The following is a 13,169-nucleotide window of genomic DNA, read 5'->3' as shown; positions in this document are numbered from 1 at the left end:
GTGAGTGTGTATGTGCACGTCTGTGCGTGCATGTGTGAGTGACTGTGTGTGTGTGTGTGTGTGTGTGTGTGTGTGTGTGTGTGTGTGTGTGTGTGTGTGTGTGTAAAGTGTGTGTGTGTGTAAAGTGTGTGTTTCTGTATCTGTGGTTAAATAACAGTCCATAACAATGAAATCAAGTTCCTCTGAGTTGTGTTCCATCCATTGAAACGGAGCTTCAAATGAACACTGCCTTCCTGATCATTGGTCTTTGAAGTCCAGAGGACATCTGACCAGCACCTATAAAGAAATGACACAGAGTGCTGGAGTAACTCAGCGGGTCAGGCAGCGTCCATGGAGAACATGGATAGGCGACGTTTCAGGCTGAAGAAGGGTCCCGACCCGCTGGCCATCACCCCGTCGCCCCGGTTGACTCTTCAAGATTCTTCGGGTGACTACTCACGACCATACAGGCGTCACCCCGCAACATGTCGCCTGTATGATCGTGAGTCGTCTCCTCAGTCGCCCAAAGAGTCGTAGCGTCTTTCTGGTCGCCGCTGGATTTTCAACATGTTTCAAGGTCATTGAAACGGTGATGGTGTTGGTGTTGGCGGCACGGTGGCGCAGCGGTAGAGTTGCTGCCTCACTGCGCCGGAGGCCCGGGTTCCATCCCACCTACAGGTGCTGTCTGTACGGAGTTTGCACGTTCTCCCCATGACCTGCGTGAGTTTTCTACGAGATCTTCGGTTTCCTCCCACACTCCAAAGACGTGCAGGTTTGTAGGTTGATTGGCTTGGTGTAAATATGTTAATGTAAAATATGTCCCTCGTGTGTGTGTGTGTGTAGGATAGTGTTACTGTGCGGGGATCGCTGGTCAGGGCGGACTCGGTGGGCCGAAGGGCCTGTTTCCGTGCTGTATCTCTAAACTGAACCAAACTAAAACTGCTGAATTTGCACATTTGTACCTGACCTTACATCTTGTTACTCTCCAAACACGGAGCTCGGAGGAAGCAGTTCCTCACTCCTTCCCTCTCTCCGTCCCTCTCTCCATCCTCCCTCTTTCCATCCTTCGCTCCACCCTCCAACCCTCTCTCCCTCCACCTCTCCCTCTCTCCCTCCACCCCTCCCACTCTCCCTTCACCCCTCTCTCTCACCTTCCCTCCCTCCATCCCTCTCTCCACCTCTCCCTCTCTCCCTCCACCCCTCCCACTCTCCCTCCACCCCTCTCTCTCACCTTCCCTCCCTCCATCCCTCTCTCCACCCTCCCTCTTTCCTTCCCACCTCCCTCCTCCAAACCTTTCTCCCTCCACCTCTCCCTCTCTCCCTCTACCCCACCTTCTCACCCTCCCTCTCACCTTCCCTCTATCCACCCCTCCCTCCCTCCCTCCTCTCCCCACGGCCACTGAGTGACGCTGGTGCTGTTCCTCCCACAGAACCACTGGAGCCGGGACCACGACGACACAGGCTCCACGCACTCAGGGACCCCCGGCCCCTCCAGCGGCGGCCTGGCCTCACACAGTGGCGACAACTGCAGCGAGCAAGGTAGAGGGGCCCCGGAGGGTGGGGGGGAGACAACAGCGGGGCACAGCCTCTGTGGGGTGTGGTGGGGTGGGGGAGGGGTGAACATGTGGGGTGGGGGAGGGGTAAACATGTGGGGTGGGGGAGGGGTGAACACGTGGGGTGGGGGAGGGGTGAACATGTGGGGTGGGGGAGGGGTGAACATGTGGGGTGGGGGAGGGTGAACACGTGGGGTGGGGGAGGGGTGAACATGTGGGGTGGGGGAGGGTGAACATGTGGGGTGGGGGAGGGGTGAACACGTGGGGTGGGGGAGGGGTGAACACGTGGGGTGGGGGAGGGGTGAACACGTGGGGTGGGGGAGGGGTGAACATGTGGGGTGGGGGAGGGGTGAACACGTGGGGTGGGGGAGGGGTGAACACGTGGGGTGGGGGAGGGGTGAACATGTGGGGTGGGGGGAGGGGTGAACATGTGGGGTGGGGGAGGGGTGAACATGTGGGGTGGGGGAGGGGTGAACACGTGGGGTGGGGGAGGGTGAACACGTGGGGTGGGGGAGGGGTGAACATGTGGGGTGGGGGAGGGGTGAACATGTGGGGTGAGGGAGGGGTAAACATGTGGGGTGAGGGGGGGAGTGGATATCCACTAGGCCTCAGCCTCTAGCGAGTGGGACATCAGAGGTCTCGGCCTCTGGGGGGTGGGGGGACAGCAATGGGGGTCTCATCCTCGGAGGGGCATGTTGGTGGGACGTCAGCCTCTGGTGGTGGGACATCAGTGGTCTTGACTTCTGGAAGGGTGGTCAACCTCTGGGGGAGGGGGATATAGGCCGTGGTCTCGGTCTCTGGGTCGGGTGTCAGAGCGAGGGGATTTGAGTGTTGGAGCAAGGAGGTCCTGCTGCAGTTGTACAGGGCCCAAGTGAGACCACACCTGGAGTATTGTGCGCAGTTTTGGTCTCCTAGTTTGAGAATGGACATTCTTGCTATTGAGGGAGTGCAGAGTAGGTTCACCAGGTTAATACCCGGGATGGCGGGACTGTCATATGATGAGAGACTGCAGCGATTGGAATTATACTCACTGGAATTTAGAAGGATTAGAAGGGATCTTATAGAAACATATAAAATTCGTGAGGGATTGGACAGGCTAGATGCAGGAAAAATGTTCCCCATGTTGGGGGAGTCCAAAACCAAGTGTCACAGTTTAAGAATAAGGGGTCGGCCATTTAGGACTGAGATGAGGAAAAACCTTTTCACCCAGAGAGTTGTGAATCTGTGGAATTCTCTGCCACAGAAGGCAGTGGAGGCCAATTCTCTGGATGTTTTCAAGAGAGAGTTAGATTTAGCTCTCAGGGCTAACGGAATCAAGGGATATGGGGAGAAAGCAGGAACGGGGTACTGATTCTGGATGATCAGCCATGATCATATTGGATGGCGGTGCTGGATCGAAGGGACGAATTACCTGTTCCTGCATCTATTGTCTATGTTTCTATTTCTCTGCCTCTCTACGTATATATCACCTCCTCTGCCTCCCTATCCCTCTCTCCCCCTCTCCCTACCCTATAGTGCTGCTTCCTCCACCTCTTCCCCTCCTCGTCCCGTTACCCCAGTCCTGGCCTCTGTCACCACCCTTCGTCCCCCTCTACTCCCCCAGCCTTTCCCTGCCCACCCCCTCTCCCCTCTACCCGCCCCAGTACTTAACACAAGGAACAGACCAGAAACCCTCCCTACACAAGACATAAAGACTGTGACACAAGTGAATCTCCCAGCCTGTCTTCCTTGTCTTGGATAGGCTGGGTGACTTGGATAGGCTGGGTGAGTGGGCAAATGCATGGCAGATGCAGTATAATGTGGATAAATGTGAGGTTATCCACTTTGGTGGCAAAAACAGGAAAGCAGACTATTATGTAAATGGTGGCCGATTAGGAAAAGGGGAGATGCAACGAGACCTGGGTGTCATGGTACACCAGTCATTGAAAGTAGGCATGCAGGTGCAGCAGGCAGTGAAGAAAGCGAATGGTATGTTAGCATTCATAGGAGCAGTATGTTAGAATATAGGAGCAGGGAGGTTCTACTGCAGTGAGACCACACCTGGAGTATTGCGTACAGTTTTGGTCTCCAAATCTGAGGAAAGACATTCTTGCCATAGAGAGAGTACAGAGAAGGTTCACCAGACTGATTCCTGGGATGTCAGGACTTTCATATGAAGAAAGACTCGGCTTGTACTCGCTAGAATTTAGAAGATTGAGGAGGAATCTTATAGAAACTTACAAAATTCTTAATGGGTTGGACAGGCTAGATGCAGGAAGATTGTTCCCAATGTTGGGGAAGTCTAGAACAAGGGGTCACAGTTTAAGGATAAAGGGGAAATCTTTTAGGATCGAGATGAGAAAAACATTTTTCACAGAGAGTGGTGAATCTCTGGAATTCCCTGCCACAGAAGGTAGTTGAGGCCAGTTCATTGGCTATATTTAAGAGGGAGTTAGATGTGGCCCTTGTGGCTAAAGGGATCAGGGGGTATGGAGAGAAGGCAGGTACAGGATACTGAGTTGGATGATCAGCCATGATCATATTGAATGGCGGTGCAGGATCGAAGGGCCGAATGGCACCTATTTTCTATGTTTCTATGTCTTCTTTGAAGTTTCCAAGGACCAGAAGCCTATTTTAGTTTAGAGATACAGCGCGGAAACAGGCCCTTCGGCCCGCCGAGTCCGTGCCGACCAGCGATCCCCGCACATTAACACTATCCTACACCCACTAGGGACAATTTTTACATTTACCAAGCCAATTAACATACAAACCTGTGCGTCTTTGGAGTGTGGGAGGAAACCGAAGATCTCGGAGAAAAGCCACGCAGGTCACGGGGAGAACGTGCAAACTCCGTACAGACAGCACCCGTAGTCGGGATAGAGCCCGGGTGAGGCAGCAACTCTACCGCTGCGCCACCATGCCTCCCCTCACCTACTCCCCCAGCCCCCCCCCCTCCCTCCTCCTCTCCCCTTCCCAACCTCAAATTTACATTGCAGCATTTCCTGCACAGATCATTAAAGATTTAGCATGCTAAATTATCCGGTGTCAGAGGTTGCTATTGGGAGGGGGTGGGAGAAGTGGGAGGAGGGTGTAGCGGGAGGATAAAGGTTGGATCCCCATCCCTTCCACTGGCGATGAAAAGCCGCCAGGGACTCCAGCGCTTTGAACTTCATCACGATTCACAGCTTAATCAATGAAGTATTGGAGGAATAATTAAAGGCACAAGACGGGGAAATCAGCCTCATTTTTAATTTAAAATCCACAGGAGCACTGATCTCTCACATAGTGGGCAGGTAGAGTGGGATTGCAGGCTGCCGTTAATGAGAGGGGAATGGGGGGGGGGCTGGGAGAGCGGGAAGATTTGTGTATGCAGCCCTCAGTAAACTGGGGAATTGGCAACTGCCAGAACACGGCTATGAATCATCCCGTCTCCGCTGCTCTTTGTCACAGGCCCTTAATGGAATGTTTCTTCCTGCACTCACACTTATTCTTTGTGTGTGTGTGCGTGTGTGTAGGTGTGTGTGTGTGTGTGTGTGTGTGTGTGTGTGTGTGTGTGTGTGTGTGTGTGTGTGTGTGTAGGTGTGTGTGTGTGTGTGTGCGTGTGTGTGCGTGTGTGCGTGTGTGCGCGTGTGTGTGTGCGTGTGTGTGTGTGTGCGTGCGTGTGTGTGTATGTGTGTGTGTGTATGCGTGCGTGTATGCGTGTGTGTGTGCGTGTGTATGCGTGTGTATGTGCGCGTGTGTGTGCGCGTGTGTGTGTGCGCGTGTGCGTGTGTGTGTGCGTGTGTGTATATGTGTGTGTGCGTATTCGCGTGTGTGTGTGTGTGCGTGTGTGTGTGTGTGTGCGCGTGTGTGCGTGTGTGCGTGTGCGTGTGTGTATGCGTGTGTGTATGTGTGTGTGTGTGTGTATTCGCGTGTGTGTGCATGCGTGTGTGTGCATGCGTATGTGTGTGTGCATGTGCGTGTGTGTGCGTGTGTGTGCGTGTGTTTGCGTGCGTGTGTGTACATGCCTGTGGGTGCGTGTGCATGCGCTCGAGTGTGTAAACATGTGCGTGTGTGTGTGCACGTGTGTGTGTGCGTGTCTGCGTGCATGTGTGTACGCATGTATGAGAAACAGAAACATAGACAATAGGTGCAGGAGTAGGCCATTCGGCCCTTCGACCCAACACCAGTACCCAGTTCGTGTGCATGTTCGTATGTGTGTGTTTGTGCATGTGTGTGTGTGCGCGCATTTGTGTGTGTGTGCGTGCATATATGCGTGTGTGTGTGTCGCTGTGCGTATATGTCTGCGTGCGCTTGCCTCAAAAAAGCAGCCATCATACTCAAGGACATCCCACCCCCGGTCCTTCACAGAACTGAGAGCAGCAAGCAGACGAATAGGCCCTTCAGCCCACAATGTCTCTACCCAACATAACACCAATTACAATTCTTGGCTCATTCCTCTCCCCGCTCCCGTCCGTCAGAAGGTACAGAAGCTTGAAAGCCCGCACCACCAGACTCAGGAACAGCTTCTTCCCCTCTGTAATCAGGCTTCTGAACGGTCCTTCCATAAGCTAGAATACTGTCTGATTCACCTCTACCCCATTGCGGACATTGGACTTTGTCTGTGGAACTGATGCGCTACAATGCTGAGAACTATATCCTGCACTCTGTATCTTCCCCTTTGCTCTACCTATTGTGCTTGAGTTTGACTGGATTGTATCTATGTCTAGTATTATCTGATCTGATTAGATAGAAAGCAAAACAAAGCTATTCACTGAACCTCGGTACATGTGACAATAATGAACCTAGGGGGCCTGTCCCACTGCGGCGACCTAATCTGCAAGTTTAGAAGAGTTTGCCCTCGACTCAAACTCACACGAGGTCCTAGGAGGTCTTTGTAACTCTCTTTCATGCTCGAGAGTAGTCCCCGCGTACTCGAGGCCTCAGTTTGGTCACGACGTATTTTTCAACATTTCGAAAAATGCCCGCGAGTAAAAATTGGTCGGCATGGAAAAAAAAATTTACTCATAGGTTTAGTCGAAGTAGGTCGTAGTAGGTCGGCATGTTAGTCGTAGGTAATCGAAGGCAATCGAGGGTAGTCGTAAGTGTTAGTATAGTCGAAGGAGATCGAAGGAGGTCGTCTTCACTCTCCACTATTCGGTGTCCAATTTTCCCAAAGCTGGTCTTCAACATAGTCAAAGGAGGTCTTCTACATAGAAATATAGAAACATAGAAAAGAGGTGTAGGAGGAGGCCATTCGGCCCTTCGAGCCAGCACCGCCATTCAATGTGATCATGGCTTATCGTCCCCTACTCAATAACCCGTGCCTGCCTTCTCCCCATATCCCTTGATTCCACTAGCCCCTACAGCTCTATCTAACTCTCTCTTAAATCCATCCAGTGACTTGGCCTCCACTGCCCATCTCTCCATCTCTCCATCTCTCTATCACGCTATCTCTCTCTCTCTAGCTCTCTCTCTCTCTCTCTCTATCTCTCTCTATCTCTCCATCTCTCTCTATCTCTATCTCTCTATCTCTCTCTATCTCTCTATCTCTTTCTATCTCTCTCTCTCCCCATCCATCACTCTATCTCTCCATCTCTTTAGCTCTCTATCTCTCTCTATATCTCTCTCTATCTCTCTATCACTCTCTATCTCTCTCTCTATCTCTCTTTCTATCTCTCTCTCTCCATATCTATCACTCTATCTCTCTATCTCTTTAGCTCTATCTCTCTCTATCTCTCTCTATCTCTATCTCTCTGTCTCTCCATCTCTCTCCATCTCTCTCTAGCTCTCTCTATCTCTATCTCTATCTCTCTCTCTCTCCTTCCCTCATTCATTTCCCACCCTCTCCCCCACACATCCCCACCCACACATCAGCTCCAGACACCCAGGGCAGGGTTCCCAGCGAGGAATCCATGTGCAGTTTCACCGTGTTATATCCTTGCCCTTCCCTCTGCTGTTCTAGCAGACTGGTTACAGGGAGGAGCCATGGCAACTGAACAGCTCCTGGGGTGGGGGCTAAGTCTTAAAGGGATGGGGCATGCATGCGGTGTATGTACGATACGATACGATAGAACTTTATTTATCCCAGGAGGGAAATTGTTCTGCCAACAGTCATAAAAACACAAACTACACTGAACACAAAATAGACAATAGACAATAGGTGCAGGAGTAGGCCATTCAGCCCTTCGAGCCAGCACCGCCATTCAATGTGATCATGGCTGATCATCCCCAATCAGTACCCCGTTCCTGCCTTCTTCCCATATCCCCTGACTCCGCTATTTTTAAGAGCCCTATCTAGCTCTCTCTTGAAAGTATCCAGAGAACCTGCCTCCACCGCCCTCTGAGGCAGATAATTCCACAGACTCACAACTCTCTGTGAGAAAAAGTGTTTCCTCGCCTCCGTTCTAAATGGCTTACTCATCTATCTCTCTATCTCTATAAAATACATGAAACATGAAATTAAAGTGATGAGTGGAAAGGATTGGCGATGTGCAAAGATTGGGGGGGGGGGGGTGGTGGGTGGGGGGGGGGAGTCAGTCTCAGTCGACCCCACGACAGAAGGGGGAGGAGTTGTACAGTTTGATAGCCACAGGGAAGAAGGATCTCATGTGGCGTTCTGTGCTGCATCTTGGTGGAACCTGTCTTAAAGGGATGCGACATGCATGGATCACAACACTGAACCAGAACGAAATGTAAGTGTTATGGTGCATTATTTGCCACATGTACTGAGGTTCAGTGGAATTCATGCTTGTATGCAATTCAGTGCAATATAATAAGAGTATTAATACTTAATGGACAGTTGGAAGCTTTTCCCAAGGTGGAAATGTCAAAGACTAGTGGGCAGAGTCTACTTTATTGTAGACTTTAAAGATACAGCGTGGAAACGGGCCCTTCGGCCCATCGAGTCCATGCTGACCAGCGATCCCCGCACACTAGCACTATCCTACACATACTAGGGACAATTTCAATGTTCTACCAAAACCAATTAGCCTACAAGCCTGTACGTCTTTGGAGTCAAAGTCAATTTTATTGACCCGAAGGCGCAGTGAAATGAATTTGCCAGCAGCGATACACTTAAAAAGAACACACAAATCACAATACAGAAAATGGAGATCTCGGAGAAAACCCACGCAGGTCACGGAGAGAACGTACAAACGTATTGTCCGATTCACCTCTCCCCCATTGCGGACATTGGACTTTGTCTCTGGAACTGGTGCGCTCCAATGCTGAGAACTATATTCTGCACTCTGTATCTTCCCCTTTGCTCTACCTATTGTACTTGAGTTTCAACTGATTGTATCATTGTATGGTTTAGTTTAGTTTAGAGATACGGCGGGGAAACAGGCCCTTCGGCTCACCGAGTCCGCGCCGACCAGCGATCCCCACACACTAACACTGTCCAACACACACTAGGGACAATTTACAAGCCTATTAACCTACAAACTTGCACGTCTTTGGAGTGTGGGAGAAATCCAAAGATCTCAGAGAAAACCCACACAAGTCACGGGGAGAACGTATAAACAGTACCCGTAGTCGGGATCGAACCAGGGTCTCCAGCGCTGGAAGGCAGCAACTCCACCGCTGCCCCATCGTGCCGCCCAAAGTTGCTTTACAGTGAGAAGGGCAGAGTCTAAAGGGATTGTGCGGGGAAAGTTTTCAACGCAGAGGGTGGTGGGTGCCTGGAACGCGCTGCCAGGCAAAGACCCTACAGCAAGCAAGATAGACCACTCGATGAAAAAGACGTAGTACGGTCATGGGCAGATTCATGGGTCATTTTCGGCCCCATTTCCGTAACCGGCTTCCGTCTCCGCACCAAAGATCCCGTAGCGGAGCAAAGATACTAGTGCGGAGACGGAAGCCGATTACGGAAACATCCTCGTAAAAATAAAAGTTATTTGGTAAAAATCTTCTCCTCATTTTCAGAATTATAATTTATTAACACAAACTGTTCCCCCGCAACGTTGATTACACTGCAAGTCGGGTCGGGATTACTGAAATGGATGAAAAAAAGGCCCCGTTGCGTACTACACGTCAGCCCATTGCATTTAGCAGGAGTGGTCTATCTTGCTCCGCTGTAGGATCTTTGCTGCCAGGGGTTGTGGTGGAGGCAGGTGTGTAAGAGGCGTCTAGATAGCCACAAAGATCTGGATCACCTGCAGGCAGAGGAGATTAGTTTAACTTGGGATCATGTTCAACACAGACATTGTGGGCTGAAGGGCCTGTTCCTGTGTTGTACCGTTCTATGTAATGGGAGATGGCATGCAAACGGTGACATTTAAAGTGACACCTCTGGCATCTGATGAAACTAAAAAAAAACATGTGTGTAAATATGTTTAAAGGGATTGGCATCCATGTAATACATTTGTTAAAGGGTAGAATTCTTAATGTCCTACGTACGCAGTGTAAAATGACTCAGCACTTCAACTCCCCCTCCCATTCCAAATCCGACCTTTCTGTCCTGGGCCTCCTCCATGGCCAGAGTGAGTCCCACCGTAAATTGGAGGAACAGCACCTCATATTTAGCTTGGGTAGTTTACACCCCAGCGTCATGAACATTGACTTCTCCAATTTCAGGTAGTCCCTGCTTTCTCCTCTCCTTCCCAGCTCTCCCACAGTCCACTGTCTCCGCCTCTTCCTTTCTTCTTCCCGCCCCCCCCCCCCCCACCCTCACATCAGTCTGAAGAAGTGTCTCGACCCGAAACGTTGCCTATTTCCTTCGCTCCATAGGTGATGCCTCACCCGCTGAGTTTCTCCAGCACTTTTGTCTGCAATAGAAACATAGAAAATTGGTGCAGGGGTTGGCCATTCGGCCCTTCGAGCCAGAACCGCAATACAAAATCAGTAACCCCGTTCCGGTTTTCTCCCCATACTCCGTTAGCCCTGAGAGCTATATCTAACTCTCTCTTGAAAATACCCAGTGAATTGGCCTCCACTGCCAGGTTAACCTCTCCATATCCCTCCATTCCATACATATCCATGTTCCTATTTAAAAGCTTCTTAAACCCCTCTGCAATATCTGCCCCCACCACCACCCCTGGCAGCGCGTTCCAGGCGCCCAGCAACGACTGTGTGAAAAACATCATCTTCAAGTCTTGCTTCTTTCACCCTAAAGCTATGCTTTCCCGTCTTTGATATTTCCACCCTGGGAAAAAGATAAGAAGAGGACAGTATGTACTGAGAGCATGGTGAATGTTTGCATTTTTCCGCTCCATGTGGCTGGAAGGCTGAGTTATGGATTCTTTTTAAAATCGAGATTAATATATTTATGCTTGCCTTATGACTTTTTGTATGGTTTGGAGGGATATGGGCCAAACGCAGGCCACATGGGCCAAAGCTGGGTCAGCATGGCCAAGATGGGCCAAAGGGCCTGTTTCCATGTTGACCAACTCTATCACTCAGTGACATGGATATGCAGGGAATGGAGGGATTTGGATCATGTGCATGCAGGCGGGATTACTTATAGACGCATAGAGTCATAGTGATACAGTGTGGAAACAGGCCCTTCGGCCCAACTCGCCCACACCAGCCAACAATGTCCCAGCTACCCTAGTCCCACTTGCCTGCGCTTGGCCCATAACCCTCCAAACCTGTCTTATCCATGTACCTGTCCAACTGCTTCTTAAACGTTGGGATAGTCCCAGCCTCAACTACCTCCTCTGGCTGCTCGTTCCATACACCCACTGTGTGAAAAAGTTACCCTTCGGATTCCTATTAAATCTTTTCCCCTTCACCTTGAACTTTTGTCCTCTGGTCCTCGATTCGCCTACTCTGGGCAAAAGACTCTGTGCATCGACCTGCAGTAAGCTCTGTGGGAACGTGCTATGTGTATCTTTAGAAAGGAACTGCAGGAAAATCGAAAGTAGACAAAAATGCTGGAGAAACTCAGCGGGTGAGGCAGCATCTATGGAGCGAAGGAAATAGGCAACGTTTCGGGTCGCCCAAAGCGACCAAAGGGTCTCGACCCGTAATGTTGCCTTCTTCCTTTGCTCCATAGATGCTGCCTCACCCGCTGAGTTTCTCCAGCATTTTTGTCTACCTGCTATGTGTATCTGATTGCTTCTGATGTTGTTCACTCCACAGTAGGGACAGTGTTTCACCAAGAACTGCCACAATATCGTTTGGTGAGAAATATTTGGAGGTCGTTGCCAAGCTATGTCGAATTTAGGGCATCTACCACGAGACCCCGCGATTGAGAATCTCACCCTAAAGAACTACCCCCCCACAGTGCGGCACTCCATCAGTACTACCCCTCCATCAGTACTACCCCACCCTCATTAATACCCCTCCATCAGTACTACCCCTCCATCAGTACTACCCTTCCATCAGTACTACCCCTTCCATCAGTACTTCCCTCCCTCAGTACTACCCCTCCCTGAGTAATACCCCTCCATCAGTACTACCCTCCATCAGTACTACCCCACCCTCATTAATACCCCTCCATCAGTACTACCCTTCCATCATTACTACCCCTTCCATCAGTACTTCCCTCCCTCAGTACTACCCCTCCCTGAGTAATACCCCTCCATCAGTACTACCCTCCATCAGTACTACCTCTCCATCAGTACTACCCCTCCATCAGTACTACCCCTCCATCAGTACTACCCCTCCATCAGTACTACCCCTCCCTGAGTAATACCCCTACATCAGTACTACCCTCCATCAGTACTACCCCTACATCAGTACTACCCCCCTCAGTACTACCCTTCATCAGTAATACCCTTCCATCAGTACTACCCCCCCCCCCACAGTGCGGCACTACATCAGTACTACCCTTCGATCAGTACTAATCCTCCATCAGTACTAACCCTCCATCAGTACTACCACTCCATCAGTACTACCCCTCCATCAGTACTACCCCTCCATTAGTACTACCCTTCATCAGTAATACCCTTCCATCAGTACTACCCCTCCATCAGTAATACCCTTCATCAGTAATACCCTTCCATCAGTACTACCCCTCCATCAGTACTACCCCTCCATCAGTACTACCCCTCCATCAGTACTAACTCTCTATCAGTACTAATCCTCCCACAGTACTACCCCTCCATCAGTACTAACTCTCCATCATTACTAAACTTCCATCAGTACTACCCTTCCATGAGTAATACCCTTCCATCAGCACTAATCCTCCCGCATTAATACCCCTCCCTCATTAATACCCCTCCCTCAGCACTACCCCTCCCTTGGTACTGCTTGCTGTGTGTATGGGGCTGTGATTATGGGCCCATTATAGAGGCTGGCCTTGGCTGACGAGTGCTGCCCCTTCCCGCTGAGTCAATGTTTAATTGCAACAGCTTTCCCTGTTACAATCAGCGTGAGTCCAGGGGACGTTTAAAACCTCCGGCTGATGGTTCTGCCGCAAATGTTCTCTCATGATTGAAAGCGGGCGGTAAATGACCTGCGAACCCATTGCCAAAAACCCCTCCAACAGGGCATCAGTCGAGGCTAAGCCTGTAACAATTAGCATAGGTAAGAAAGCAAGATTGCCCGAGTCTGTGTACAGTCGCTGTTGTATTGTGAACAGTACTCGGGGGTATAAATTCAGTGTGGGAAGGTGTTGAAGGGGTTCATCGGAGTGGCAACAGGTTCTCTGTAAACTCTGCTGAGGGCCTTGTGCAGAGAGAGTCTATAAAACAGCAGGGCATGAGGAAGCAGTATTAATCACAGCCAGACATT

The 13,169-nt window shown here is 50.6% G+C and overlaps 1 protein-coding gene across 1 annotated transcript in view; it reads left to right on the top strand.

Annotated features, from left to right (window-relative positions):
- Nucleotides 1–13,169, top strand: part of LOC116967912 (homeobox protein meis3-like) — a 123,792-nt gene that overhangs the window by 67,961 nt on the left and 42,662 nt on the right. Inside the window, exon 2 of the mRNA XM_033014573.1 lies at nucleotides 1,410–1,518. Within this exon, the coding sequence (XP_032870464.1) occupies nucleotides 1,410–1,518 (109 nt within the window). The remainder of the gene's footprint in view (nucleotides 1–1,409; nucleotides 1,519–13,169) is intronic.

Source organism: Amblyraja radiata, chromosome 41, assembly GCF_010909765.2.
Source record: "Amblyraja radiata isolate CabotCenter1 chromosome 41, sAmbRad1.1.pri, whole genome shotgun sequence".
Classification (NCBI taxonomy): domain Eukaryota; kingdom Metazoa; phylum Chordata; class Chondrichthyes; order Rajiformes; family Rajidae; genus Amblyraja; species Amblyraja radiata.
Note: the sequence above shows the minus strand (reverse complement) of the source record. Positions and strands in the feature narration are given on the sequence as shown.